General features: G+C 53.2%; 10 protein-coding genes across 10 annotated transcripts; 3 read left to right on the forward strand and 7 right to left on the reverse strand.

Moving 5' to 3' along the window:
• Positions 1-14: 14 nt before the first annotated feature.
• HMPREF1120_00281 (uncharacterized protein) lies at positions 15-1,608 on the reverse strand. The gene is made up of 2 exons (XM_009154275.1): positions 1,269-1,608; positions 15-1,197 (listed from the first exon to the last, which is right to left on the reverse strand). The coding sequence occupies exon 2, from the start codon at positions 917-919 to the stop codon at positions 296-298; it is 624 nt and encodes a 207-aa protein (XP_009152523.1). The 5' UTR covers positions 920-1,197; positions 1,269-1,608; the 3' UTR covers positions 15-295.
• A 1,308-nt stretch (positions 1,609-2,916) lies between these two features.
• On the forward strand, positions 2,917-4,234 carry HMPREF1120_00282 (uncharacterized protein; the record flags this gene model as incomplete). The annotated part of the gene is made up of 2 exons (XM_009154276.1): positions 2,917-2,945; positions 3,025-4,234. The coding sequence occupies 2 exons, from the start codon at positions 2,917-2,919 to the stop codon at positions 4,232-4,234; spliced, it is 1,239 nt and encodes a 412-aa protein (XP_009152524.1).
• An 842-nt stretch (positions 4,235-5,076) lies between these two features.
• On the reverse strand, positions 5,077-8,137 carry HMPREF1120_00283 ((R,R)-butanediol dehydrogenase; the record flags this gene model as incomplete). Its single annotated transcript, XM_009154277.1, has 6 exons — positions 5,077-5,258; positions 6,310-6,361; positions 6,442-7,160; positions 7,529-7,558; positions 7,676-7,837; positions 7,963-8,137. The coding sequence occupies 6 exons, from the start codon at positions 8,135-8,137 to the stop codon at positions 5,077-5,079; spliced, it is 1,320 nt and encodes a 439-aa protein (XP_009152525.1).
• A 1,004-nt stretch (positions 8,138-9,141) lies between these two features.
• On the reverse strand, positions 9,142-9,907 carry HMPREF1120_00284 (uncharacterized protein; the record flags this gene model as incomplete). The annotated part of the gene is made up of 3 exons (XM_009154278.1): positions 9,142-9,549; positions 9,607-9,683; positions 9,739-9,907. The coding sequence occupies 3 exons, from the start codon at positions 9,905-9,907 to the stop codon at positions 9,142-9,144; spliced, it is 654 nt and encodes a 217-aa protein (XP_009152526.1).
• A 1,130-nt stretch (positions 9,908-11,037) lies between these two features.
• HMPREF1120_00285 (uncharacterized protein) lies at positions 11,038-11,703 on the forward strand (the record flags this gene model as incomplete). The annotated part of the gene is made up of 1 exon (XM_009154279.1): positions 11,038-11,703. One exon carries the CDS (start codon positions 11,038-11,040, stop codon positions 11,701-11,703), a length of 666 nt encoding a protein of 221 aa, XP_009152527.1.
• A 760-nt stretch (positions 11,704-12,463) lies between these two features.
• Positions 12,464-15,554, reverse strand: HMPREF1120_00286 (condensin complex subunit 2; the record flags this gene model as incomplete). Its single annotated transcript, XM_009154280.1, has 2 exons — positions 12,464-15,371; positions 15,520-15,554. 2 exons carry the CDS (start codon positions 15,552-15,554, stop codon positions 12,464-12,466), a joined length of 2,943 nt encoding a protein of 980 aa, XP_009152528.1.
• A 519-nt stretch (positions 15,555-16,073) lies between these two features.
• Positions 16,074-20,669, reverse strand: HMPREF1120_00287 (uncharacterized protein; the record flags this gene model as incomplete). The annotated part of the gene is made up of 3 exons (XM_009154281.1): positions 16,074-17,325; positions 17,375-17,920; positions 17,971-20,669. The coding sequence occupies 3 exons, from the start codon at positions 20,667-20,669 to the stop codon at positions 16,074-16,076; spliced, it is 4,497 nt and encodes a 1,498-aa protein (XP_009152529.1).
• A 588-nt stretch (positions 20,670-21,257) lies between these two features.
• HMPREF1120_00288 (DNA-directed RNA polymerase II subunit J) lies at positions 21,258-22,366 on the reverse strand (the record flags this gene model as incomplete). Its single annotated transcript, XM_009154282.1, has 5 exons — positions 21,258-21,446; positions 21,499-21,608; positions 21,661-21,719; positions 21,860-22,096; positions 22,152-22,366. The coding sequence occupies 5 exons, from the start codon at positions 22,364-22,366 to the stop codon at positions 21,258-21,260; spliced, it is 810 nt and encodes a 269-aa protein (XP_009152530.1).
• Positions 22,367-23,850: 1,484 nt separating this feature from the next.
• On the forward strand, positions 23,851-24,912 carry HMPREF1120_00289 (oxidoreductase 2-nitropropane dioxygenase; the record flags this gene model as incomplete). Its single annotated transcript, XM_009154283.1, has 1 exon — positions 23,851-24,912. One exon carries the CDS (start codon positions 23,851-23,853, stop codon positions 24,910-24,912), a length of 1,062 nt encoding a protein of 353 aa, XP_009152531.1.
• Positions 24,913-24,940: 28 nt separating this feature from the next.
• On the reverse strand, positions 24,941-26,166 carry HMPREF1120_00290 (U6 snRNA-associated Sm-like protein LSm5). Its single transcript, XM_009154284.1, has 6 exons — positions 25,919-26,166; positions 25,801-25,857; positions 25,644-25,682; positions 25,521-25,548; positions 25,390-25,453; positions 24,941-25,216 (listed from the first exon to the last, which is right to left on the reverse strand). Exons 1-6 carry the CDS (start codon positions 25,941-25,943, stop codon positions 25,175-25,177), a joined length of 255 nt encoding a protein of 84 aa, XP_009152532.1. The 5' UTR covers positions 25,944-26,166; the 3' UTR covers positions 24,941-25,174.
• Between the last annotated feature and the right edge of the window lie 30 nt (positions 26,167-26,196).

The following is a 26,196-nucleotide window of genomic DNA, read 5'->3' on the forward strand; positions in this document are numbered from 1 at the left end:
CCGCACTGCCCTACTTTGATGGTGGGTGTGCCTTGGTACCATGAATGGATATGAAGTTACGAGATTGAATGATTGGCGTCAAGTATGCTAGAGGCCAGAATGTATTCGATTAGAGGATGAGGCAGGCTTGTCCGAAGCCAGTTTCATCGTGCCCGTGGCGGAATGAAACGAAACAACTCGACTTGGGCACCTCTCAGCTGAATGCAGGTGTCTATCGAGGTACCTCGTACCTACAGTCATTTGACGTACAGTATGCACTCGGTGCAGACGGACCTTGCACAGCTGATACCTTAGACTACTGATTGATTTTAATGGTACGATGCAGTGCCGAAGTAAGGGATGGTTTTTGTCGGCAGCGTGGGTGGATGGCGACGGACGCACTGCAAGCCTGATCAGCCCTTCGATCACTCATGTACAGTATATGCCGGCTCTGCATCATGTCAGGGGAGTGATGCAGTACTAGTAGGAGTGAGTGGTGGGTGGTGTGGTGGTGTGGTGGTGTTCTAGTACTTCGCGTTGCCAGTGTATGCTGTATGCATGTAGTGTTTCTGCAATGCCCCTGGTCGACTCGCTTTGACGCAGTGTTACACAAGACAACATACATAGGTAGTCCCTCGCAGGCGAAGGGACCTTTGGTGAGAGAACCCCGGCTCGTCTGCGCGTGTCCTTGTCTGGGCGGCTCGTCTGTTCTTCCCCGTGTGGCACAGCTTCTTCGGTACTGCAGCAGCCTTGGGCTTGCATAACCGAATGGCGATAGATGCGCACTTTTGACGTTTTCAGCTGGATTAGAGCAGACGAAGGCGTGTACACTGGCAGGGTTGTATTTGCATTCTGTGGCAGAGACTAGACTTGAGATGAACGAAAACGACAGAAGAGACAAACAGTTCTTCGCTAATGCCTGTATCTTGCCCATCATCATATGCTCCTGCCAGTGCAGGTCATTGCCAGAGAAGCCTCAGGCCTGGTACGCAATCTCCTGCGCTCGCTGCAACTTGCAATAACAGGGCTCTCTAGGCTCTTCCCGCCGCCTGAGGCTGAACTAAATGCCTGTCTGTACGAGGCTCATCCACGATACGAAGCACATTACTGTATGTGACGCTCATATGAGCCTTAGGAAGCGGCCGACAGCGTCCGTCTAGGCTGGTCGTTGCCCACTGTAGGTATTCCACTCCACACCTCGAATCCAAGCGTCCGGACCTTCACCATATCAGCATCTGCATTCGAAGTCACGACTAACTGGTACGGCCGTGCTGCTAGAAACTCAATACGTTACCGAACTCCAAGCCCCCGCCGGCCTGTGCCGTCCGAGCCAGCCGCTGTCTGCCCCCAGACCTTGGAGTTGGAATGGTGTTGCAGCCTGTTGGTTTAGTGTGGGCGTCTATCCTGGTTGAAGGCTAGATCATCAACTCAGCGTCGCCATCGCCATCGCCATCGCTCTCGCTCGCCCCCTGTTGCCCCTGCCTCCCCGCGTGTCGTTCACTGGTCTATTAGAAACCTCTCGCACTGGTCAATGTCGAGGCGCTAATAATAAGACCAAGCTGCCCCGGGTGTCAATGGAAGATCACCGCAAACTAACAAAGCCAATTCTCTCGCCGGCGCTGCAACAGGCTCCATCTGGACACCCTGGAGATGAACTCCATGCGATGGCATCCCGCTGGCAAGGTCGATCCGCTTATTGATCCAAGCCATCGAACACAAGTCGTGTCCTGACTGGCCCTTTAGACACCCTCGTCCTATCATCTGTCGTCGTCTGTGTGCATGAGCACCTTCAGTCCATCGAATCATAGCCTGCTGGCCATTCTACGTCGACCACCCTGGTCTTCCGCCTTCCCCTGGCGCTGGCGCTCGCATGCCTCAGTCCTTCCCCCCTGCAGTGTCATTCCTCCTGTCAGCTCTGACTGCTTCTCAGGTTGGATCCGGCGCTGCAGGTCGACACTCTTTCGAATTGATGTTGACACAGAGTCTTTAGCTCTCTTGTCTCACATTCTGGCGGATCGGACGGGATCAGCATTGTTCTACTACTAGTCTTGCTGGTGGACAGCACACAGCCCACCCCTTCCGGCCATATGTTAACAACCTTCTGGCCCTTTTCTTGCAACCGAATGGTCTTCTGACGCAAGTTCTACCCCCTCGTTCTGTCCTCCTGTTAACGGTCTTTGAAAGCTGTCGGATTCAAATCAGCCCTCCCCCGATTTGACGTCTGTCATCCTTCTGTCTCCCGGCTGGCCCCATCCCATGGTTGAGCTTCAGAGTGTCACATACAACCCATCCCGCTGTCCTTCCTCCGCCGACACAGGCACGTCAAACCACGCACCCGGTCTCCCCGGTCCCACAAACGACGTCGGCTTGTTCTCTGTCCGATCCGCTACCGCCCTTGTCCTTGAACGTCTGCGTGGCGGCTGAGGTCTATCCAATCCCCTCCAACCCAGAGATATCACGATCAAGTTTACCGAGCTGATCACCCAAGCGATCCTCCAAAATAGGCCAAACAACCGGGGGTTCTCCGTGGACGGCAAGAACTGTGCCATACAGCTGAACTCATCCGCAGTGTTGTCTCCCAATTTTGATGCTTTTCAGCTGAAGCCCGAAGCCTTTGCTTGTCTCGTCTCTTCCGCACGAGTTATAGGGCTGACCAGGATCCCGCCGTGATTTGGTCCAGACGAAGACCATTTTTCTTCCGAACTACACCAATTCAATCCTCGGTGGCCGTGCACGGAGGCAGAATTGTACATATGCCTGTCGCAATCAGAACCTATATAGATGTGGGCCTGACGCTCTCATCGATTTGAGATTTTTCATTCGGGTCTGGGATTTCTTCTGCCCGTTGGAAGTTGAACTTGACCCAGACGACGATGACCTGCCAATGACACCGGGTGTCGTGGGCTTTGATCAAACTCAATTACTCTCGGGAGAATTATGATCCCATGGTCGTCGTTAAGCTCGAGGTGAGTGAGATAAAGGTCATTTCGTTTATGCTTCGTCTTTTCCCCGTTACGATTGACACCGGATCTGATTGTGTCGCAGCGAGGTCTGCCCCGATTGGCGGATCGAGCTCAACGAGCACAATTTGTCGCACTATGTCGACAAAGGAGGTCCCTCTCCGCTAGACGACAGCATGAACGTTCGCATGCTCGAGTCCGCCCATGAACGACGATTTGCCATTGCCCAGCTCGGTGTGAGCAACGCCGCCTTCGAAGCCGGGCATCGAGCCCGCATCGAATATATGTTCTACCGAACCAAGAGTCATTTCACTGCTCACGCACTTGATGAACGGTTTCATCCAGACACGTCGTTGTTGGCGGACTTGTATCTGTTCGACTTTCAACTCTCGGTGGATCATTATAATGCTTACGAACCGCTCCCCAGCGATCTGGCTGTTGTGGATGATTCAGGCGATGATGCAGCTTCGGCTTCTGGTCTAGGAGGTCCGGACACGACACGTGCATCTGGTTCAGGAACGGACACGACGTCCTCATCAATGGGACCTCCGACTCGGACCGCAGCAACAACATCCACGCCGACGACAACGGCATTGCCAACACCACCGACACCGGTAGGGATAACGACCCCTGCACCAGCATCAGCACCGGCGCCATGCAAACCCCTTGTGTTGACATCGCATTTGACCCTCCACCAGCTCATGAACCCGGAACCGGAGGCGGAACCAGTGCCAGGACCAGCAGGGACAAAGTTACAGTCTCATCAGTCAGAGTCGAAGCCGAAGCCGAAGCCGCAGCCACGGCCCATTCCAGACCAGTCACGGAAGCGCAAGCACAAAAGCAAAAGCATGCCATCACCTACTTTCACAACACTCAGAGGCATTGACAAGAATATGAAGACGGTCGGTAGTTTTACTGGTGCCACTGCTGCCACCACCACTAATACAGCTTCTGCTGCCTATCCCGCCTATACTGCCCCTCCTACTACTAGTGTGGTTTCCGTCAAAGACATTCTTGTGCCAGTGCCAGAAACCACGTCTGAAGAAGACGAGGATGCGGACGAGGACGGGCAGAAGAGGGGGAAGGAGAAGAAGAAGAAGAAGAAGCCATCTCAAGAGCGAGCCGGAACCCGCACTATATCCTTTGCTCGAGCGAACAAGGTGCCTACTTTGAAGCAGGCTTCGCGGACTAGGAGGGAAACACGGATGCGTAAGTCAGATAAGAAAGGGGACACTGGAGATGGAAATGGATATGAAAATGGGAGGGGGATATATATACGAGGGCATACCACATGACCGAGATCAAGGTTGATTGTTATACAGCTTGTTGCAGAGGGATATGATTATCGACTTTTAGGAAGAGGAACGAACAAAATGAGTTGCAAGGCCCCTGGTTCGGCATCGTGCTAATGAGAGATGTATCGGGCATTGACCAAAATAAACGGGAAGCAATTCAAATCGTACGGATAGTGAGTACCGTATCAATGTCGGGGTGGCAGGGCAGGGGCGTGGAACAGGGGCCAGGGGCGCTCGGTGCAAGGAAGGCTCTTGAGATCCGAGCTGTAAAACCAGAAGCAGAATCAGGATTCGCGACGAAAAGGCGAACACGCCTCGGCTCAGTACAGCACACTGGCAGCATGGGCCCTGAATATAATGACTAGCAGTTGGATTGTAAAACCCTAATATAGATTCGTCTTGTGTCTCAGCTATTATTCTCAGTCCAGCTATTCTCCCCCAATCCTTTTTCTTTCTCTGGCCTGCCATTTTGCTCCTTCCATTAATCATCCTCTCCACAACTTGAAGGGAAGGAGGAAACTCAAGTCTACAGAAACTCTCTGATCCTGATCTTGAATCTGAATGCAGTGGGAACCAGGCAACATAACCACCACGTAGAGACGACCAGATACCGCAATCATTGATTTCTGTTTTTGTATATGGTTCCGGTTCCGATTCCGGTCGACTACACGACGTATACACAACTCAAAAGTCTCAACTATATACACCACACCCCATCCCACCATGGTATACTGCAGTATCCTCTAGTAGTACCCAGTATCAGTGCGACACACACCTCCTTTTTTTCTTGTTCACGATTTTCATTCTGTATCCTTGAAATCCAAGTCAAGTGAAGTCAACATCTAGGCCCGACAATCCACCAAGATCTTGACATGCTTGTCCTTTTCGTCAATCAGGGCGCGGAACCCGTCCTCGACGACGCGGTCAATGTGGATCTTGCGTGTGATCATCTTTTCGGGCTTGAGGCTGCCGTCGGCCAGGGCGCCAATGACGCCGGCAAAATCTTCCTTGACGTAGCCGAGGACTAGATGACAAACATGTCAGTTTTTGTTCATAGGAGTTTTCTTCTGTAGTGCAATGCAAGTTTGGGAGTGAGAAGTCGGTATCTTGATGCTGGAGAGAGCAAATCGGGATGTAGGGAGAGAGCAACGAGTGGCTCAACCGTAGAACGCAACAGACAGTGCAAGCAAAGCAAAGTAAAGCAAAGCAAACGCGAGTCAAGTCCAGTCCAGTCCAGTGAAGCCGCGCCGTGCCTGCGATGCCCCCCGTGACAGTGCCCCCGGCAGTGAAGTGGTCACCCCGCCAAGGCGATAGTGAAGCAAAAAATACAGTCTATATGTCCAACCCCCAGAATTCCTCCCAACAATTCTCATGTCTAATCCCGGGTTCCGACCCCAGCTGGGCCAAGTCGACTTGGCCTCCTGGGCTAGTCGGGGCGTGAGGGACGTGGCCACCAGCCATGAGACAATTTGAATCTGGGCAAAGCCGTGAATCCTTGAGGCAGACCCCTGAACCGGACAGAACTCTTCAGTCAAGCACTCCCCGACACCTTACCGGTGGGACCCGGCAGAGTGAAGACTCCAGAGGCCTGGATGATGGTTCCCTACCCACAATGGTCCCTCACCGGTCGAGAGGCGTCCTATGGTAGGGGTTCAACCTGACGAGTATCGACATACGACGGAACCGAAAAAAACCCATTCCAACAACCGGGGGTTTTCTCAAGCCTATATATCGGACCTCCTGTACCTCAGGGTATCGGAGCTTCGACCAGGCTGAGTTTTTTGCTCTTGAACCAAAATGTCGTGGGTTCCAGGTTCGAGTTGCAGTAGATGCACTTCTTTTTTGCTCTGTAGCCAGGTCCTAGGTTCGAGTCGTAGTGCGTGCATTTCTTTTTTGCTCTGTGGCTAGGCCGCAGGTTCGATTCCCGGTGCGTGCACTTATTTTTTGGCACGGCAGTATAGTTGTCACGGGGTAGGCGGGCGGTAAGGCACGTGAGGTTCGACTTGAGCGCGCAGCATAGCATGACAAGAGCAAAAGACCGCAATGTGAATGTAAACAACTACACTTCGACTTACCTCCGACGTATTTCTTCTCTCCAAACACCAAATTGTTGGGTTGGAACGGGACCTAGTTTTGCAAAATGCTGTTAGCTACTGTATCTCACAATGACTTTTTGCGCCATCGTTTCTTGCTCCGGCTCTGCTTACCTCTTTTTCCCAGATGGCCAAGTTGACCACCGTCCCTCTGGCCCTGACAGCCAGAGTGGCAGTCTTCAAACTCGCGGGCACACCTGCAGCGTCCAAAGCCAAATGAGGCCCTTGACCATCAGTGAGCTCCTTGGCCTTCTTGACGACATCCTCATGTCTGGGGTCGATGAGGTGAGTGGCGCCAAACTCCTTTGCAAAGTTCTGTCTCTCCTTTGCGATTTCGACGACGATAATGGTCGACGCGCCGCGGGCCTTGAGGCATTGAATGACGCCCAGCCCGATCGGCCCCGCGCCCATCACGATGGCCGAAGTGCCTTCCTTGACGGGGTATTGGTTGACACCGTGCCATGCGACGGCCAGCGGTTCGACCAGGGCGCCGACGTCGAGGCCGATGTGTTCAGGCAACGGGAAGACAAACTGCTCGTCAACACTGACGTAGTCCGACATTCCGCCGCCGCCACCGCTGAGTCCCACGAACCCGGCGCTGTCACAGCAGTTGATATAGCCTTCGTTGCAGGGGCCGCAGTGGAAGCAGGCCACGGTCGGTTGGACGGCCACTTTGTCTCCGACCTTGAGACCCTTGGGGTTCTTGGCCTTGGATCCAATCTCCACCACCTCGCCGCTGAACTCGTGGCCGATGGTGACGGGCATGGATTCACCGGTTACGGGGTGAGGATGGTCCTTGGCCGGGATGAATGTCGGAGACGAGTATTCGTGCACTATACAGCTGGTTAGTGTGACAGAACAATTAGAATGGTAAGTCATGTCGGAAGGATACGGAAGGGGATGTTCTGATAACTGGGCATGTTTTGACGGTATGGCAGGGCAGTGTAGGTTTGCCGCTCCTGTCCTTTGTGTTCGGAGTGCACAGCAGTCGTTGCGAGGCAGCCAGTCTTGATCCTATACAGGAACGAAACAGCTAGCCAGCCTCTCCTGACGCCGGGGAGTGATCAATCAACAGGCAGGGCATTGGTTTTTGGAATCGGAAGCTGCCTCAGTCCCAATCTTGCCAGTCGATAGGGGCAGAAGTTGTCCAACTTCACGATAAGGGGAAAATGAACAGGAAAGAGGAATCTGGAATACTTACAATCTGTTCCACAAATGCCACAGAACGCAGCTGTACACAAGACACATTATCAATCAGCCCACGATCTTGCTTCCGGCCACTCCACGACAGAAAGCAGCACAGACATCTGTTTCGTCAGGCTCGGGTCGGTAAGGGGTAACTACTAACGCTTGATCTTGATCTGGTGCTCCCCGCACGCAGGCACGGGGATATCATTGTCGACACGAAGGTCCTTGACGCCGTGGTACCTGAGAGCTCTCATGGTGGCGGTCGTGGGCTTCTGCTGGACGGTAGACGATACGACGGTTGCAAAAGAACGGATTGCTCCTCCTGTTGGGTTTCCCGCTGCTGGTAAGAAAGTCGAAAATCACTCTTATACCGACGCAAAACTGTGACGGACTTGTACACGGTCCAGAGAATCTAGGCCGGCAAGGACTGGGACGGCAACAACTTACCAGTGGTATATATCTGTTGAGATGTACCAAGCTTATGGTTCAGGGCAGCAACGAAAGGAACACCAACAGTCAAACCCCCTCTTCGAATGCTGGGTCTGGCGGCTGTTGCTTTCACGGCCGAGCGGAAGAGCGTGGAAGCAGGTCTTTTGCCGTGCCGAATAATGCTATGATTCATTTCTCACGATTCCCACTCTGTCGGGGTAATATGTCATAGGCCAGTTCAAAAACGAAATTCCAGCATCCACCGGAATGGAAAAGTCCACCAACGGGGTTGATTGACTCGCAATGCTTGTGGTAGTTTTGAAGAAACACAGTTGAGGGAAGTTGGTTGTGATGTACTAGGTACGTGGTAACCAGGTAGCGTGACCGACAAGCTTCATGAGCCCATGCCTCGTTGGGTTACTCTGCCAGCCACAGAAGCTCCAGGACGAATGATAGCTTGTGTCCTTGATAGATTGAGAGGGACTGACCCAAGCCAGTGGAGAGACCATGGGAGGGGTCTGGAGGAGCTTTGGCACGCGGCATTCGGATCGATGTCGGAACGACGGAAGCGACATGGCGGGCCCTCCAGGACTATCACGTGAAGCACGTGATAGCAAGCAGCACCGCCATACTTCAACCGATACGCCACAATGAGGCTGACAGCCTGTTAGTCAGCGCTGAGTAAGGATCCGAGATGCACATCACAATCCCCACAGTGGCACATCATAAAAGTGGGAACAACACGAGGAACAAGATGAAGATCTTGTCAATCCGTGGAGATCAGATCAGACCGCAACGCTAAAAAAAAGAACAATTCTTTCTACCATTCATTAAGGACAGCAATCGTATTATTACCTTTGGTCGAGCGACCTATCCGCTCTCCTCTGTGCAGACGCCCTCCAGAGCCCATGCAGCACCCACGCGCCTGCTAAAGGATTGAAAGCGCTGTTGCCCAACAGCAATAGCGCATCGCTGGAAAACTCCCATAAATCATTGCTCAGTGAAAGTCGTCATTCCCGTGCCAGTACCATGTGATTCAAGACCAGGTCAATGCCGTCAATGCGTAGAAATTTTCTTCGCCAGAATTGATCTGTGTGTTGGTTGTGTTTTGTCCTTCGAGCTTTTCTTTTTTTCTCGTGAGGCAGAAGTATGTCCAATATTAACCGTGTGAGTCGAAGCTCCGCTAATAGTGCGGGCCTACAAGAAAAGCTTGAAGGCGGCCATCAAAAGTGCGGCAAAGACGCCGGTGGAGATCTGCTGGGACAAACCGGGCGCAGCGAGACCACTTTGAGTGGCAGAGGCGGAATTGCTGGCAGCGGTGGCACTACCAGAGCCGGAAGCAGAGGACGAGGCTGCTGCGCTGCTAGTAGCAGCCGCAGAAGACGAAGCAGCGGCGGAGGTCTGCGCAAGGGCTTCGGCGGTGGCATTGCGAGTACCACATTGCTCGTTCGAAGCACAGGTGGCCTGTCCTTGAGCATCGTTGGGATGGTTGTTAATACATTGGACATAGGTCTCTTGACAAATGTAGAAAGGCAGGGTCTCGGTGAATGCTGTGCAGTCAGGCACGGTTCCGTTGGCGCAGACGCAGGTGTAGGTGAAGCTGGTCTGGAGAGAGAAGTCAATCGGTATGCCACAGAGAAACATGGCTTGTATGCAACCTACCTGATCACATTTGTTTTGAGACGCAGAACCACCGCAGATTTGAGGGCAAGTGTTCAGTTGAGCATGGCACCAGTTGACTATACTCGCATCAGTACTTGCTTCCCTCCTGCTCTTCTGTGGTTTCTAGCTTACATGCAGTGGTCGTGTCGACGCTCGCTGGGTTGAAGGATGCCGTGGCAATCGGGGGCATGACTTGCGAAACGGTGGTCGACGCCGCCACGGAGGCAGCGCTGGAAGTCTCGATGGTTTGCGCCTGGACCAGGGCAACCAAGGCCGAAGCCGCGAGGACGAATCTTGACATCATGATGGAAGTAGAAGAGGTGTGAGTGCTGGCTATGACCAGTGTCAATTATGCTCAATGTATCGGTGAGAAAAGCTGATACGGGCAAAAGACGTGTGCGATGGGCAGTGAGTAGAGGAAAGAAAAGAGCAGAGTGCAAGCAGTGGCAGTCAGAGGTGTGGCGAGACTGGAGTGATAAGTGGGCAGGTGAGAGGGTTAAACAGTTGCTCTGCGTAGCTCGAACGAACCTCACAGAGTCAATGCCGGGGTAGGAGCTACCTTTGTAATGGGAGGCTGGTTCTCGTTTGAAGCGAAGGTGAGGTCGAGGTCGAGGTCGAATAGCCCGGTTGCTATGTCGACGAGGAATGGTAGTGAACTTCACCGCAGTTGGAGCGAGAGGCGTAGTTGAGGTGCAGTGAGCTAACTTCCCCGTCGTCGATGGCTGGGATTCTGGTGGCTTTTTATTCTTCCTCTATCGTCTCTTCACAGACGAAAAAAAGCGTGCGTCGCCGGGCCTCGTGCACTGCATCGATTGGTCTTCCGCCGAGTTGCCGGCCACGTACTGCATCTTCTCACTATCTCGTTCCGCTAACTGGTGTGAGCTACAAGCTATCATCGACCAGCCGGTGACAGGCGGAGCAAACGCAAACTTCGCCCGCGCATTCGCCGGCTTTGAAACACATTAACGCCGCCCTCCAATCGCTTTGATATCGCATCCTCCACCGGCCTGTTCTGGACGGACGAGCTACTGCGACCGGAGCTTCTTTGCTTCTTGTAGCCACTGGCAGCACCCGGTCGACCTCCAGATCCACGTAAACCATGCAACCTTGGCTTTTGAGCACCTCCAAAACCCACCCGAAGATCCGCCTTGACAACTGACCACTCGCTGTTTACTGCGACGATACTTGTTTCTCGTCTCTAGTGGTACCTTTGCCAGACTTCGGGCTCTGCCGAGGTTCGCGTCCGGTCCCCAAGATTGCGGAATTGGAGTTATACAAAACACATTGCACAACATCCATCAAATCCCAGATAAAACTTGCTGCCTTCTGCCTACCTGCTTGTGAGTCTAAACAATGTGTAACAGGTGACGATACACTCAGTCCAACCCACTTGTGACCGCCTGACTTTGCGCTGGCCACTGTTTATTCACCATGGGTGAACAAATGGACTTTATCTCCGACTTCCTCGCGAAGAACCGAGTGCCCGAAGAGTCTCGCAAATATTTTGCGGGAGTCGAATGGACCAACAAATATTTAAACGACCCTGCATACAAACCGATTGCCACCTTTTCCCGCGTCCTCAAAGAATCCGGCGAAGACTTCTTCTTCTCCCGTACCGTCAACAGCCCCTCCACAATTCCGCACCTGGTCACGTTACAGTTAAAAGTATGGCCATCCCCACGCGAGGTGCCTAGGGGACAGTTGAAGGGAAAAGATACTCAATCAGCAGTTACAAAAGTACCCGAAAAGCCAGACTGTGTAATGCTGTTGAGGCTAAGTCGGCCGGGGTTGGATGGGCATCCCAATGTGATTCACGGCGGGATGGCCAGTGCCATTCTTGACGAGATGATCGGCCTATGTCTGATGCTACACAGTCGCAATGTCAACGGTCCGCGGGATTCTCTGTTTACCGCCTATCTTAATATCACCTATCGTGCGCCGGTACCGACGCCCAGCGACGTTCTGGTCAGGACGTGGTTGATAGCAAAAGAAGGACGGAAACTGCTGGCCCATGGCCAGATAGTTGATAAAGACGGTTTGGTCATGACCGAAGCGGAAGGCATGTGGGTTTTGGCCAAGCGAGAAGAGAAGATATAACATAGACCGACATATACTGTACACCAGAGCCAGCGCATATCTCTTGGGGTCAAATGCCAGGTTCTACGCCAGAACTTACAGTGCCATGCTCGCCTGACAAGATCTGCCAAAAGGACGAGGGCTACAGAGGTTGCCCGACCGATATCAGTGCTGTCCCCCAAATTTCGGGCGATGGAAATTAACTTGGGTTGCCGAGGTGTATATCAACCTTTTTGGTTACTAGGAGTTCCAACTCAACAAGACGCACTGCATGCATAGAAAAGACATTAGAGCACTCTATGGGTATAGATACGGAGCGATATATATTACCTGGGTATGTACTAGTGGAGTACAACACCTAAGTCAACTCTGACTCCAAGCTCCTTGCCTGATTATACTTCACGCGGCCAAGAGCCAGAGGCTGAACGCGAACGAGAATGAGAATGCGAGTGTAGTAGGCAACCACCAAGAACTCCCGTCTTTGGGGCATTTATTGCTCCTGCGAATTGTAGACCGCATGAAGAGTAGACACCAACTCACTCATTCGCTCACTACTAAAGGTAAGGTAGTCCATCAATCAATCAATCAATGATACGTATAACCACTGCAGCTACTGCCGTCCCTTTCGTTCTGCGGCATCCGTCAACCACTGGCAGTGCCATGTACCAAATGCAAAAGCCCAAAAAAGCCAACAATCACAATCCAAGCAAAGCCGCTCATATAATTTCATCAAGAAACCTCAAGAATAGAATCCAATACAAACAGCGTTTGCCTAAAGTACTCATTCACCCTCATACTCTTCGCCGACACTAGGATCCTTCCACACCCGAATGTCCTGCATGGCCTTGTCACCATCAAGCTCGCCTTGCAGCACGAGGCCCTTTTCGTTGGCCAGATGCAGGAGACAGATGAAGCAGTAGGATGTACTGATATCCTTCATCTGTGGTTCCGGGTATACGGATCTCAAGTCGTGGATGACATCGGTGAACGTGAGGGCTTGAAGATCACGGTCAAGACCACCAACGTTGTCCTCTTGTTTCTGTGCTGCCGCCGCTGCTGCTGCTTCTTCGGCTTGGCCATCGCCATCGACGTCCATCATATCAACATCATCTCCATTGTTATCTTGGTGAACCACAGTGGACGTTTCCGGCCGCGTAAAAACATTGATGCTCTCCAACTTCCGACTCATGCCCTTCCACATGTTCTCTTTGAGTCGGCGGACATCGACCTTCTTCGCGGTCCTGGCGTAATTGACATACTCTGGTCTCAACCGTCGGCCGGCCTGGGTGACTAGCTGGCTGCCGAAACTGCCGGGAAGGAGATGGTCATTCTGTGTTTGCTGCGGCGGCATTTGCCCGTCAGTTATCTGGGCTCCGTCCCGCTGCTGCTGCTGTTGGGACCCATCGACGCCGCCATCGCCAAAGACACCACCGTCGCCTCCATCTCCGTCAAGACCCTCAAGTAGATTATTAGGCTGCTGACCTTCGGGCTGTGGACTCAGCATCTCTCTCGCATCCATGAACGGCTGGGCATTGTCATCAACACCGCCTTCCTCGCCCAGACCATCATCTTCGTCATCGTCAATGGGCAAGGGTCCATCAAAGAAAGGCATCTGATCGTCATCCGCGAAAAAGTTGGCATCATAGTCGCCCTGCCTTCCGTCGGCGTCGGTGTCGTCTTCATCATAACCATCACCACCGTTGTTGTTGGCATTGGGCATTGCGCCGAACCGGTTCCGCGCACCAAACCCTTCGTCGATGATACCCATGCCGCCTTGACGTCTCCGACCAACTCGACACTTTGGTTTCGTCCACAATCGCATGAGTTTTCTGGGATCGACAACCTCGTCGTCCTTGTCGAGCAGATTGCGCCCCTTTGTTCTCCACTGCGCTTTAGGGAGGCTGATTTGCGAGTTGAGAACCGCAGGCGCCTCGAGCAACTCCTTCAAGGATTCCGACATGGGTCCAAGGAAGTCAATCTCAAACGGTTCCTTTTCCTTCCTCTGTCTTGTGGGGGCGCTCGTTTCACCCTGTTGGGCTTTCTGGATCTTCTGCATCCGCCAGTTCTCTAATGTCATGAACGCCGTTTTGCCCTTGGCCCGCGAGTTGAACGCTTTGTCGAAATACGCCATGATCGATTCATGCTCCGCGTCTTCCTGGTATCTATGCTGTAGTGACAAAGCATATCCACCAGCAATGTTGTCTCCTTCAATCAGATTGTCGTCGACATCAACACCGTCAGCCCGAGCAAGTCGGGTCTGAGCCTCGATGGCGGCATCCTTGGCCCACGCTTCACCGCCTTCGCCGAACCCAACGTTGTCGGCGACATCAAACCCTCCAAGCAGACCACCGTCGTCGTCATCATCATCGTCATCGAAGCCCATAGCATTGCTTCCGTCGAGGAAGATCCCCGTCTGATCGCACAGATTGAGGTTGGAGCCGATCGCAGCATGCTGAGGTGTTGCTGCCGCCGCTTTCTTGTCACCACGCCAGTCGTCAGGGGCTTTGAGGAAAGGAATGCTCAGGTCTCCCGACGGGTCGCCGAGAGTAAATGTCTTCATCGACGGACAAATATCCTGGGAATCCAAAACACTGAGGTCTGGAAAGAACTTTGCAGCGAGGGCGCCGAGGTCAATATCTCCTTCATCCTGATCAGCAGTTCCCACCTGGCCAGGTTCTTCTTCAATTTCCGCGCCGGCGGCTGCTTTAATAGCCGCGTCTTCGAGTTGTTCCGTATTTTCATCGCCGTGTTCTTGTCCATGGTGATCCGATTTATCTCCCGAAAGTGCCGCGTTGCCCGCATCATCGCTGCTATCAAAGACAATGCGGCCATCCGAATCGATGGACAAGTGGTTGAGTAACAGGCCCTTAGCGCCGCCCTCGTCAAAATCCGCCGAAGCCTTCTTAAACAGCGGATCGACCGCAAATTCAAGTTCGAGTTTTTTGCCTTGGAACGAAGCAAAGCTAGGCGCCAGAGTCGCCTCATGGCTCCTAGCGGGCTTTTTCTTGGTCTTTTTTCTCCCTTCGCCATCTTCTCCTTCACCTTCTTCACCATCCTCATCGCCCTCTTCATCTTCCTCTCCGTCACCATCTTTGTTCCTCTTCTTTTTGCCGTCCGCGCCGTCCGCTAGACCGCTAAGCAACCTGCCCGTCTCCGTAGCGACACTGTCAACTCGACTAGTGTAGATCTTGACACAGCCGTCGAGCGTACAGCTGGCCTTTTGGAAATTGACCCCATCGCCCTCCTTCAACAGACTCATATCGTGGAAGTAATCGATGAGCGCGAAATTCCACGAATTCGCCGCGTTGATCTTGTTGTCCGTGGCCATCTTCATCCACTCTTCAAAATTGGCCAGGATTGGCACGCATTTCGGCCGTACTGTACTTCCGGGCACGATGTCGCTGTCCCGTCCTCCTCCCATATTGTTGCGCTGTGATTGTGATTGTAGTCTCTTGTGACCTTGTCCTGTTGTGACCGACGATGTCCGCGGTGTCCGTGGCGATGATTCTGACTCATTACCTGCGGCGCTGCTCCTACTCGTCATATTCGTCGATCTTCGCCGATGATGCGGATGCATTTTTCGCACCGGGCTCGCCGCCGCGCGTATTTCGTTCATATGGATTTCCTGGAGGGCTTGTCGCGAGTGTAGCCGTGCTGCCTTTTCGCCTCGGTCGTCGTTGAGTGCGAGCCTGAAAGGTAGCAAAACAAGTTAGCTTCGGTCGATGGCCATAATGCGCTCGGAATTCAGCTGATGAAAATGCGTCTCGTCCTTGGAGCGCCTCGTCGCAAATCCAAATAATTCACTTTCCGCGCGCAGGATTAGGCTGGGCCACTCACTTCACCGGCGACGACTTGTTCTTCTCGCGCGCCATGTTCATTACCACTGCTTGCCGACTAGGTCGACCGCCGGTAGATTGGCCTGCCACACGAGGCATCGTGAAAGTCTGCCCACTGGCAGTGTATTGTTTCGCGTTGATGCTAACTGTCCCGCACGCTGCTCAAGCCTCCAAACGACTTATTCACGGCATCCAATGCTTTCCTTCTCGTCAAGTCGTAGAATACTCGTTCATTAAATCTGCGCTGCGTGGGTGAGTTTGCATTGGACGTGCGCAACCGCGGAGCAAATGTTGTTGTACTCCCATCCAGTTGTATTTACTTTGTTCCCGAAACGGCTTAGACTCGGCAGCGCCAAATCACGTGAAGCGCCGTCGACGCAGCCTTATAATATTACTAAGCACCACCCCATGCTCGACCTTCTATCTGCCAATAGTAGACACGAGCGTGTTAAAGACGAGCTGTATCATTCAGCAGCCAAAGGAAATGGTATTCAATATTCTGCAGCATAGTCCCTACTAAACGATATGCTGTAACTCAACCTTATGCTCTATTGCTTAACCCAAGACCCTCCCCGCCACCGAACTTTGACTACGATCATTGGTCTGCACATGTCGTAGACCCTTCCCCTTTTGAATTTCCCCCAATAAGGCTCCGATACCGGGCGCCCCCGAACTAGATGGCGCCGGCATTGGCGGTGGTGGAGGAGGGCCACCTGGTGCGGCGGCAACCTCAGGAAAAGGTGGAGGTGGAGGAGGAGCGCTGAATGCTCCTGACTCAGGCACGGGTGGTGGTGGCGGTGGTGCCGCAGGCGGTGCGCTTGGGGCTGAAGAACCAGGCATTGGCGGAGGTGGAGGAGGCGCACTTGGTGCCCCTGTATCAGGCATTGGAGGCGGTGGTGGAGGAGGTGCTGACGGCGCGCTACCTGTTGGCATTGGTGGAGGAGGTGGCGGACCAGATTCAGTGGATGCAGAAGCCGGAGCAGAATCCTGAACCGGGGTGGCAGGCTTGCTGTCCATGGCGGAAAGAGGTCTCGGTGGCGCCATCGTGCCGAAGAGGATCGACGCAAGTTGTTTTGCGGACCCCCCAGCAGGAGGCTCATCCTCGTCACTGGAGTTGTCGTTGTCCGACCCAGCTGCGGACCATTCATCCTCTTCTGGGCGACGACGAGACTGTGCCCCAGTAAAGCTGGGAGTCAGAGGCTTAGCGGCTTCTTGTTGAGCCATTCGGTGGAACGGGTTGGTGGAAGGTAGATCAACCGGCACTGCTGGTGCTGCTGGCTGCTGCGGAGGCGAGAATGGTTGAGTTTGCGGGACAGACGGTGGTGAGAAGGCTGGTGGGGCATTCTCCGATGACTGTGTACGTTTCTTGAAATAAGGATTCCTCGATTCTTCTGCCGGCGGACTGGACAAAGGAGTAGGTTCCTGACCGCTGCTCGTGGAAGGCACAGGAGGAGCCGCTGGCGGAGGAGATGAGACCGTACTGGGCAGGACTTGGCTCGTTGCCGGTGTGCTCTCTTGAGGGGTGACTTGTTCAGGACCCTCATCGTCGTCCGAGGAAGAGTCACCCAAGTGTTCGAGTTGCAGCTGCAATTGTCGTTCTCTCTCTCTGGCCGCTTCGAGCTCCGCTCTCTGAGCGGCAAGCTTGGCTTCCTTCTCCTTGGCTTCCTTTTCGGCTGCCTTCTTTCGAGCCTTCTCCTCCTGCTTCTTGATTTTGCCGGCCTTGACCTGCTCCTCAAGGGCTCGCAGACGTTCTTGAGCAGCTTGGCGCTCTTTTTCAAGCTCGTTTTCCTGTTCCTTAGCTTGTACCCTAATCACTTGTTAGTTTCTGACGCCCCCACTAATCAGAATTCACTTACTCAAGCTGTTCACGCTCATGCTGCTGGGCCTCTTGCTCTGCTCGAATCTGTGCCGCCGCCTCCTCCTCGGCTTTCGCTCGAGCTGTCGCCTCTGCCGCTTCCGCCTTTCGGTCAGAATGATCAGCACTATCTTGCCTGGTCTTCCGGGTGGGTGGCGGGGGTGGTCTCTTTGCGGCCTTTGGACTGGGAGGTGCCACTCCCTCATTAGCCAGCCGTTGTTGTCTTTCTGCCTCGCGCTTGGCATCCTCGGCCTCGGCCTTACGAAGCCGCTCTGCCCTTTCTTGTTTCTCTCGTTCCTGTCGTTGTTGCGCCGTCTCGCCCGTCTCACCAGCCGGTTTGAGACCAGCGGCCGCCATTCTTTCCTGTATGCGTCTCAGCGCCTTCTCCTTGGCTGATGCGATGCGGTCCTGGTGAGACATGCCAGCCGTCACCGGGGATGACGGCGAGGCAGTCGACGGCGCCGGTCTAGAAGGCAAGTCACCATTTATGGATTTCGGTTCTTCCCGAGTATGTTGGGACTCGGATTGTCGGGAAGGGCGTGATTGCCTAGGAAATGTTAGTCTGCTGCTTGAAATTCATGTGAATAATTGACATACTCCTCTTTGCGAACTCTTGCAGTCCTGCTGCTTCGCTGCAGATCGTAAATGAGCTCCTTGATCTCGTCCTCTACACCCAGGGCCTCCTCCCATCTCCTGCGTTCGTGCTCCTGCGATGCAGTTCCGCCTTGCTCGCGCAGGCTATCCTCAAGGCTTGAAACAAAGTCCTTGACGCTGTCCTCAACATCCCGGGTCATAGATTCATGACGCTCTTGCTCAGATTTGATCTTAGATGTCTCCTGTTCAAGACGCCTCTGTGCGGCGCCTTCGTCATCAGATGCCGGAATCGGTCGTCCTGCCAACTCCGCAGCTCGAGCTTGCATCCTGGCCCTCGCCCGTGCTTTGATACGATCAGCCTCTGTTACTGCACCGCCTGGACCAGTTCCGACAATATTCGATGCGCTGTTCGGATGAGCTTTGGCGTCTTTCAGACGGAATAGCTGCAATCTTGCCTCAGCAATGCTCTTTTCAACCTTGCGAACATCCGACGCCAAGGCAGGTAGACGGTCTTGGTATCGTTGCAACTCTCGGCGCAAGGCTCTTCTCTCGGCGCCGGTATCTGAGCCAACCAAAGCAGAATTGGGATGAGTGTCAATGTCATCCTGTACATTACGAATCTGGCGGAACAAATCTTCTGCCTCTCTTCTGTCCCTACGGTCCAAAACGTCCTCATCCTCTGCTTGCCTTTCGTCTTCAAAATCGGTAGCCTCCAAAAGAATCTTCTTCTCGCGGATCTTCTTTCGGATTTGGTCAGGGGTCATATCATCGTACGATTCGGACACTTCAGACGACTGGGCGGGGGAAGGGGTTCGGCCACCGGCTCCGATGCGGCGTCTTGCACTGGAACGGTAGCCAATGTCATCGTCATTGTTCCGGAAGACAGTGGCGTCTTTCCGACCAAAGCCGGGGGAGCTGGAAGCGCTGCGGAAGGAGTGATCTTTGAGGTAGCTGATGCCTGTCTTTTGGGGTTGCAGGAATGCACCTGATGATTTTCTTGCTTCAGCATCGTGCGAAAGCAGCGACTTGACCGTGTTGATTGATTCATTGATGTTGCGGGTCGACGGCGGTATCAGTTCAGGGGGCAGCCGAGCAGGAACGGGATAGCCATTCAGCTTTCGGTAAATGAGATGCATAGCAACAGCAAATTCGTCCATGTTCAAGCGACCCCTATTATTGGGGTCTGACAGAGTCCAGATCCGTTCCAGGTCGGACCGATCGAGTCCACTTTGGCCCATGATCTCAATCGCAACGTCGCCGGAGATGAAACCTCTGCCCAGTCCATCCCAGGCACGGAACAGCTGGTCATAGATTTTCTTCTCCTCCTTAGTGATTGCCCATGGAATCTTGGCGCTGCCAGACAAGCCTTGAGTTGTATAACCACCCTCACGACCAGACTGCGGCATCAATTGTCGCTGCAGAGCTTCAATGTTGGGCAAGCCTCCTGCGGGCGTATTCACGAAACCCCATTGGCCGGGTATACCTGTAGGTTGGGCTTGAAGAGCGCCAGTTTGCTGTGGCGACATGCTACTCGCAAAGCCTGTAGGCATCGGAGGGAGCGGTGGCCGAGGACCACTATACCCCGTTGGCTGAGGGGTGTTCATGAAACCAGTCGGCTGTGCCTGCATACCCAGTGCCTGTCCGGGGAACCCTGTCGGCTGTGGTTGTAAGCCAGGTTGAAAGCCCGTTGCTTGATTGTAGAAGCCGGTCGGCTGAGAAGTAAGCTGTGATAATAGCTGCTGGTTTGACGGCTGTTTGGGTTGAGGTGCTTGCGGCGCAGGAGGGGAGACGGCATTCTGCCTCAAAGGGGCGTCGAAGTCTGGCACATTGGTACGAGGCGGCGGGAGCGGCTTGTCATCTGGCACACCGAAGGAGATGATGTCAACCATGCTCGAAACTTCGTTCCTGATCTTCTCCGGAAGATACGAAGGCAACTCCTTGCCAGTCAATCTCAGATTGCACAGGTACATGGCCAAGGCGAATTCCGGAAACAACAGTTGCCCGGACTTGGTAGTGTCTGACAATACCCATATTCGCGATAGGTCACTCCCAGGCAATTTAGACCTCAGAAGCAGATCCCTGGCCTTTTCTCCGTCCAACGCTTGACTGTCGCCGACCGCGGATTTAAACAGTTGTTCAAATTTGGCCTGGTCTGTAGCAGTTATGAAAGATAGCCGGATGTTTGGGATTTTGCTCGAGCTCTTGCTGGCACGTCTGTTTGACGGCCCGGCACCTGTAGACCCGACATTGAAAGACTGTGCGATCTGCGAGGACGTCTGCTGAGGTCGAATTGGCGCGGCCGTAGGCTGTGGTTGCAATTGAGACGGAGCTTGAAAGGACTGCGTTTGTTGTGCCTGAGACGTAGCTTGGAAAGGTGGCGGCGGCGGCGGCTGTTGTTGCTGCTGTTGGAATAGCGGTGCCGAAGGAAATTGGGACGGCTGCGATTGATTCTGGACAGGGTATCCGGTGAACTGAGGCTGTTGAGCCGGAGCCTGAAAGCCCTGTTGTCCCCCATATCCGGGAAACCCAGTTTGCTGGGCTTGTAACTGCCCGGGATAGCCGGTGGGCTGGGGAGCGAAAGGGGTTTGCTGTTGGGGAGCTTGATTGAAAGTGCCGAACGACTGCTGTTGCTGGCCAAAACCTCCAGCACCGGGGCGAGCACTGTTGGCGCTGCCCAGGAATGAATTTGACGACGAATACATGATGGGCAATGAACGAAAGACAACGAGCTGAATCTACCAAAAAATGCAAACCGATAGTAAGACGAGTTCAGGCGTCCCCGGCGTTGAGTTGCTCGCTGCAATGACGCGGATCTTGTGGCTGATAGTGATACCACTTCAGGTCAGCCTGGAGATTAAGCTGGCACGTGACAGGGGTCGATTCACCTGGCGCCACGGCGAATTTAAAAGCGGCGTCCGGCGTCTTTGGCTATTACCTTATTTAACTTTGGGTACGAGGCTACGAGGCTACGACGGCCTGGCTGGTTGCACAACCCGTGGGAAAGTAAAACCTTCAACAAGCATGAAGCGGAACTGTTCTTTTACTTTCCGAAATCAATTTTAGAGTCAAATGGACCCTCAGGACCCGGCCTTTGTGCCTCTACTATGGCTCAAAATTGAGCTTCTCCGCTCCGATGCAAGTAGCAGTCCACATGCAGAAATCTGACTCAATGCAGAGCCTCTTGTTCCCGGAAACGCCTTCACGCCATCCCTTGTGTTGGTACAGGGTATCATACGTCCGTAGTCATGCCTCTCATGTTTGGGTCTGCTGTCATGATGACTAGGCACTTCTCAGACTTCGTTGTTCTGAGTAGTATTGCCCACCATCTTTCGCAGTTCGTACTCGCGGGTGAATTTGACCTTGATGACTTCCAGCTCCCGAATGACATCACGGCTTGCGGCCAGAAGAGCTTCTTTCGGGGTGATCTCTCCATCGGTCTGAATTCGCAGCTCAAAGCGGGCAAACAGGGGATGCGGGACCTGTGGCCGGTCAATTGATCCGGTTGCAACCATGACATGTTCGATAACTTACTCGGTATGCGGCATATGTCACATGGCTGTTCTTGTGCAACTGGTCCACAAGCGCATTTCCGAGAGTATGATCCTCTTTGTTGTAGACGAAGATCATAGTATTGGGAGTGCCTGCAAGCGGGGGGTTAGCAGAGGAGGAAAGGACGGGTTCTGAAGTACTAACGGGTGTCATGACCGGGCTCGACCTTCTTCTGGCCAGGATCAAGCAGAAAGGCTTCGGTACTATAACAAAGTAAGTCAGTACATACTATCATTGAGGTGCCGTAGAAACAGAAGACATCTGCCTAAACATGAGATGTAAGACGACCAGATGTGCAACCAAGTCGTCTGCGGCACTGAATCAAGTCTACCCAGATGCGCACCGATCGGGTATATTGCTGGATCCGTTCTTGTCTCCAGCACTGCGCCATTTGCTACCAAGTTGGTCCCCCAGACGGCTAGGGTGTTGTGTCCAGCCTTCGCGGGGTTGTGTGCAGCCTTCCCGCGGACTTCCTTGGCGATGTTGCTTGGTGGAAGCTGGGGCGTTTTCTTTGATTTCAGCGGCATTATTGTCGTCTAAGTCCTTGAGGTCTTGTATAGCTTTTGCCAGGGCTGCTTCACTGTGGGGATTTAGGTTGGCACAAGGGATCTTCCGAGAGTGGATTTGAGGCGCACCTTGAAAGTTCACCCTCAACATCATCGTCGGCGGAGCCCAGGTTGTTACCGGGTGGTTCGACTGCACGACCCTTGCCCTTGATGTCTTTGCCAACAGAGAGCCGCTGCGAGGTGCTTGGGGGTGTAGTACCCAGGAAAGGAGTAGGAGTGGTACCCGCAAGGATACTGGACCCTTCGACTGCTTCCGGCATATTGTATGAAGCCTGGTTGCCCATGTTTTGTCCGACAAAAGTGATGTACAATGAAAACCAACAGCGGGAAGGAAAACTTATATGTTTTGAGAAAGTCGAGGAGAGCGCAAGCTGTGAATGGTTTTTGGGAAATTGCGACTCGGAAATGTTGTTGGCAGTCGCCTCCAGGTGAAGCCTCGAATATCCAACATATTCGTCGAGGCAATGGCCGGGTCCAGGCAGAGATGGTGAATATAATATTCTGCGTAACACTCCGGCAATGATATCGTCGCCAATGACAGCGTGAAGGATGGTAACGCTCTCATTTGCGAAACAAGGTAATTGTGTTCAGGAAAAAGATCCAGAAACAGAAAGGCTTCGCCCCTGGCAGTGAACGGTGCGTGGTCGCCAGGTTAAGATGGTGATCATATGGCCATTTTCCTCCTCTTCATACTTGGTTGCACATCTTGGACGGTGGACCTCCATCATGCAGACAACAAAAAGCAACAAAGGTAGATTAGAGAGCAACACTTACCGATCTGGGGCGTTCATCTTGTCGACTTCAAGATGGAAAAGATCGCTGCAGAAAGCGATAACCCTGGCTGAGAAGGGTTGCAGAAGAATGAAATTGGTCAAACTGAGTTATCCAAGAAAGAAGTAAATGCTGTGATGAGGATAAGGATATTGATAAAAGAAGAAGGAGGTGAGGAAGGCGCGGCCGAAAGTATCACGCCTCAACTTGAAGTTGATGTCGACGAGCCTGAATTCACATGAAGTTCGCGAAGTGAGTCTGCCAGTGATATTCTACTACTGGAAGTGACGGAGGGAAGGTCTGCCGAACACGATCTGTGGCTGTGTTCAAGTTGTGGCTTTGACTGCAGTGTGGCGCACATGAACCCAGAGTACCACCACACTGGCACGGTACCTTCATTGTAGGGCAGAGCAAGCGAACCCACGTGAAGGGGATCCGTGCGACCGGGGGCCTGATTTGGCGCAGCGACCATCATCCGAGGCATTATGATTACCCACCCAGATGTCGAAGCTCACCATGAATTCGCGAATACGATGCGAGCATCGGTTCCCTAAGCCGTCTGGCGGGCTTGGTGTCAGTCACGTATTATGTAAAGCGGACTGGTTCAGGTTTATTCCGTCGTGGTTGAATGGGTCACTTAGTCGAGGACATAGGCTTCATGGTCAGTACAAGACGATATCCGCGGAGATTCAATAACCTTTATTTACACGAGGACCAAGGGCTAATCCTATCTGCTTACGAAAACAGCGGCATTCTGTCGGCTAGCTACTGACTCACATAGATACATATACAGCTTTCTCCGGATCTTGCTCTATCGGGCTTTCCAATGTGACAGCAGCTCCTGGTCCTCCGAGTTCTGTTATACTTTTTTTATTGCCCCAAGGCTGAGATTCCTTCACTATACTCTAGTATTTGTGTCATATCATACTAGTCCAAGGCATCCATATCGCTACATCTTGTCTACCTGCCAACATACAGCCACGAGATAAACGTCAAGATGGCACCTAACACCCTTCACAATGACTACCCATGGACAACTCCGGACGCGCCGTTGGTGGTCTCGGCGCCCATGATGAAAATCACCCTGGGCAAAATGGCCGTGACCGTGTCAGCAGGAGGTGGATTTGGCTTTATCGCCGGCGGATTCGACCTGTCTTATCTTGCCGGCGGCATGGCCGAAGCCGCCGAGTATGCAAAGTCGCAGAACGTGCCGCTACACAACGGCGTGCTCCCTATTGGTGTTGGCTTTCAAAACTGGGGTAGCGATCTACAACTAGCCATCGACGCGCTCAAAGCACATCCCGTGGCGGCCGTGTGGTTCTTCGCGCCCAAGCAATTGAGCGATCTGATTGATTGGGCCAAAGCCATCCGCACAGTGAGCGAAGGACGGACCAAGATCTGGGTCCAGATTGGAACAGTGGCCGAAGCCATCGAGGTCGCAAAGACCACTAAGCCAGATGTGCTGGTGGTCCAGGGCGCCGATGCCGGCGGACACGGCCTGGCACAGCGGGCGAGTCTGATGACGCTTCTGCCCGAGACGGCCGACGCCCTTGCCGCTGAAGGCATCAATCATATCCCGCTCATTGCGGCCGGTGGCATCGCTGACGGCCGAGGAGTCGCGGCGGCGTTGGCGCTCGGTGCTCAGGGTGTGGCGTTGGGAACGCGGTTTCTGGCCGCCGAAGAGGCTGTCATCTCCAAAGGTTACCAGAATGAGGTGCTGAGGGTCACAGATGGGGGTGCAAATACCGTCAGCACCACCATCTACGATACAGTCCGGGGAATCCATGGATGGCCCAAAACTTACAATGGACGAGGTGTCGTGAACCGAACGTATCTTGATGCTGTTCACGGCATGCCCGAGCAGGAAAACGTAGACCGCTACAAGGAGGCAATGAAGTTGGGGGACGCTGGATGGGGTCCCGAAGGGAGAATGACCACCTACGCCGGTACCGGTATTGGGCTCGTCCGAGAGGTCCTGCCTGCTGCTGAAATCGTGCGACGTGTACAAGTCGAGGCCGTCGATGTCTTACGGAAGTCGGCGGCGCTATTTGCACAATGACCAAGGTTGCGGAAAGGAAAGAGAGAGATGGTCTCAGATATCGGTAGCTTGGTTTCTGTTGTTTAGACGTTCGGGCGGCATTCTGTCCGCAGCTTTTGCACCCTATTCTAGTTTCAATTGCTTACTACAGCAATTCAGAATGGCTCGACGCTGATGTCGCAGACAATAAAGGAGCACTGCCACCTGCTTAGTGCCTTCGTGTCATGCTGCAATTGCCTTTCCGCCATGCCAACCACACCGCTCAAGCTATATCAGACCGCTGTCACGATGCTGCAGGCACAGGACCCTCTCCGCCAGGTATTAACTGTTCAAATAAGAGACAAGACGTTAGCTATACAATGACCATTTTCCGAACGACACTGCTGCATTGCAACGGGCCGTCGAGTCAAGGAACACATTTTTGGCCCCCGTCCAGTCGTAAATGGAACCATCGGTGCCCGCGCAACAACCAGTCAAGCCATTCATGTATGTACTTACCATACAAATGTTGTTGCCATTGAGCAAGATCTTAGGCAGTTTCGTCTGTGCGCCTGTGTAGTCGCTGTTGGATCAATCCGGTCAGTACTCGTAACTCCAACAACACTGGGCTCCAACTGTTATGCACTTACAATTCAATCACGTCTTCCAACACCATATCTTTCAGCAGGTAAGAAGACATATTAGCATCGCCACGATCCACACTACCCGCAACGGCCGAAGATTCCTATGACGGAGGGAAAAAGCAAACTTACTGACGTAGTCATCGAATCCGAGTAACGTGCCCGCGAAATCTGTGTGGTCTCATCAGCAATAGTCCCTGATCTCAAATCTCGATATCCATCAAGGCACTGGTTGAAGATGCGACCAGTTCGCATTGAGAGCAAGTGAGAGAGGGGTCTGACAACCTACCTTTGTCGCCTTTCATCACAACCCAGATCCTCGACCCGACACATTTGTCAATCAGCTCTGTATTGGTCCTGTTAACCCAAGACCATTTCTAGTGTCCAACTGCACTTTTCACACTGACCTAGCGGTAATAATTGTGAGGCCATTTGAAATACTGGAAAGGAGAAGAGTGTCGTCGTTGTGGTGCCGCACGATGTCAGTCAGGGTGGAGGCGCTGTACACCCTTTAAAGAATGGATTTCTGGGTATCAACACTGCCCCAAAGAACGTCGACGCAAGTTTTTGATGGGACGCGAGTCAGAGTAGGTTCGAGATACTGTAGAAAGTGGTGGTGTTGTTCAAGTTGGTTCGCGATAGTATAAAAACTGGCGATATCATTCGGCGTCAGTGGTCCGGCTGG

This window comes from Exophiala dermatitidis, assembly GCF_000230625.1.
Source record: "Exophiala dermatitidis NIH/UT8656 unplaced genomic scaffold supercont1.1, whole genome shotgun sequence".
Lineage (NCBI taxonomy): Eukaryota > Fungi > Ascomycota > Eurotiomycetes > Chaetothyriales > Herpotrichiellaceae > Exophiala > Exophiala dermatitidis.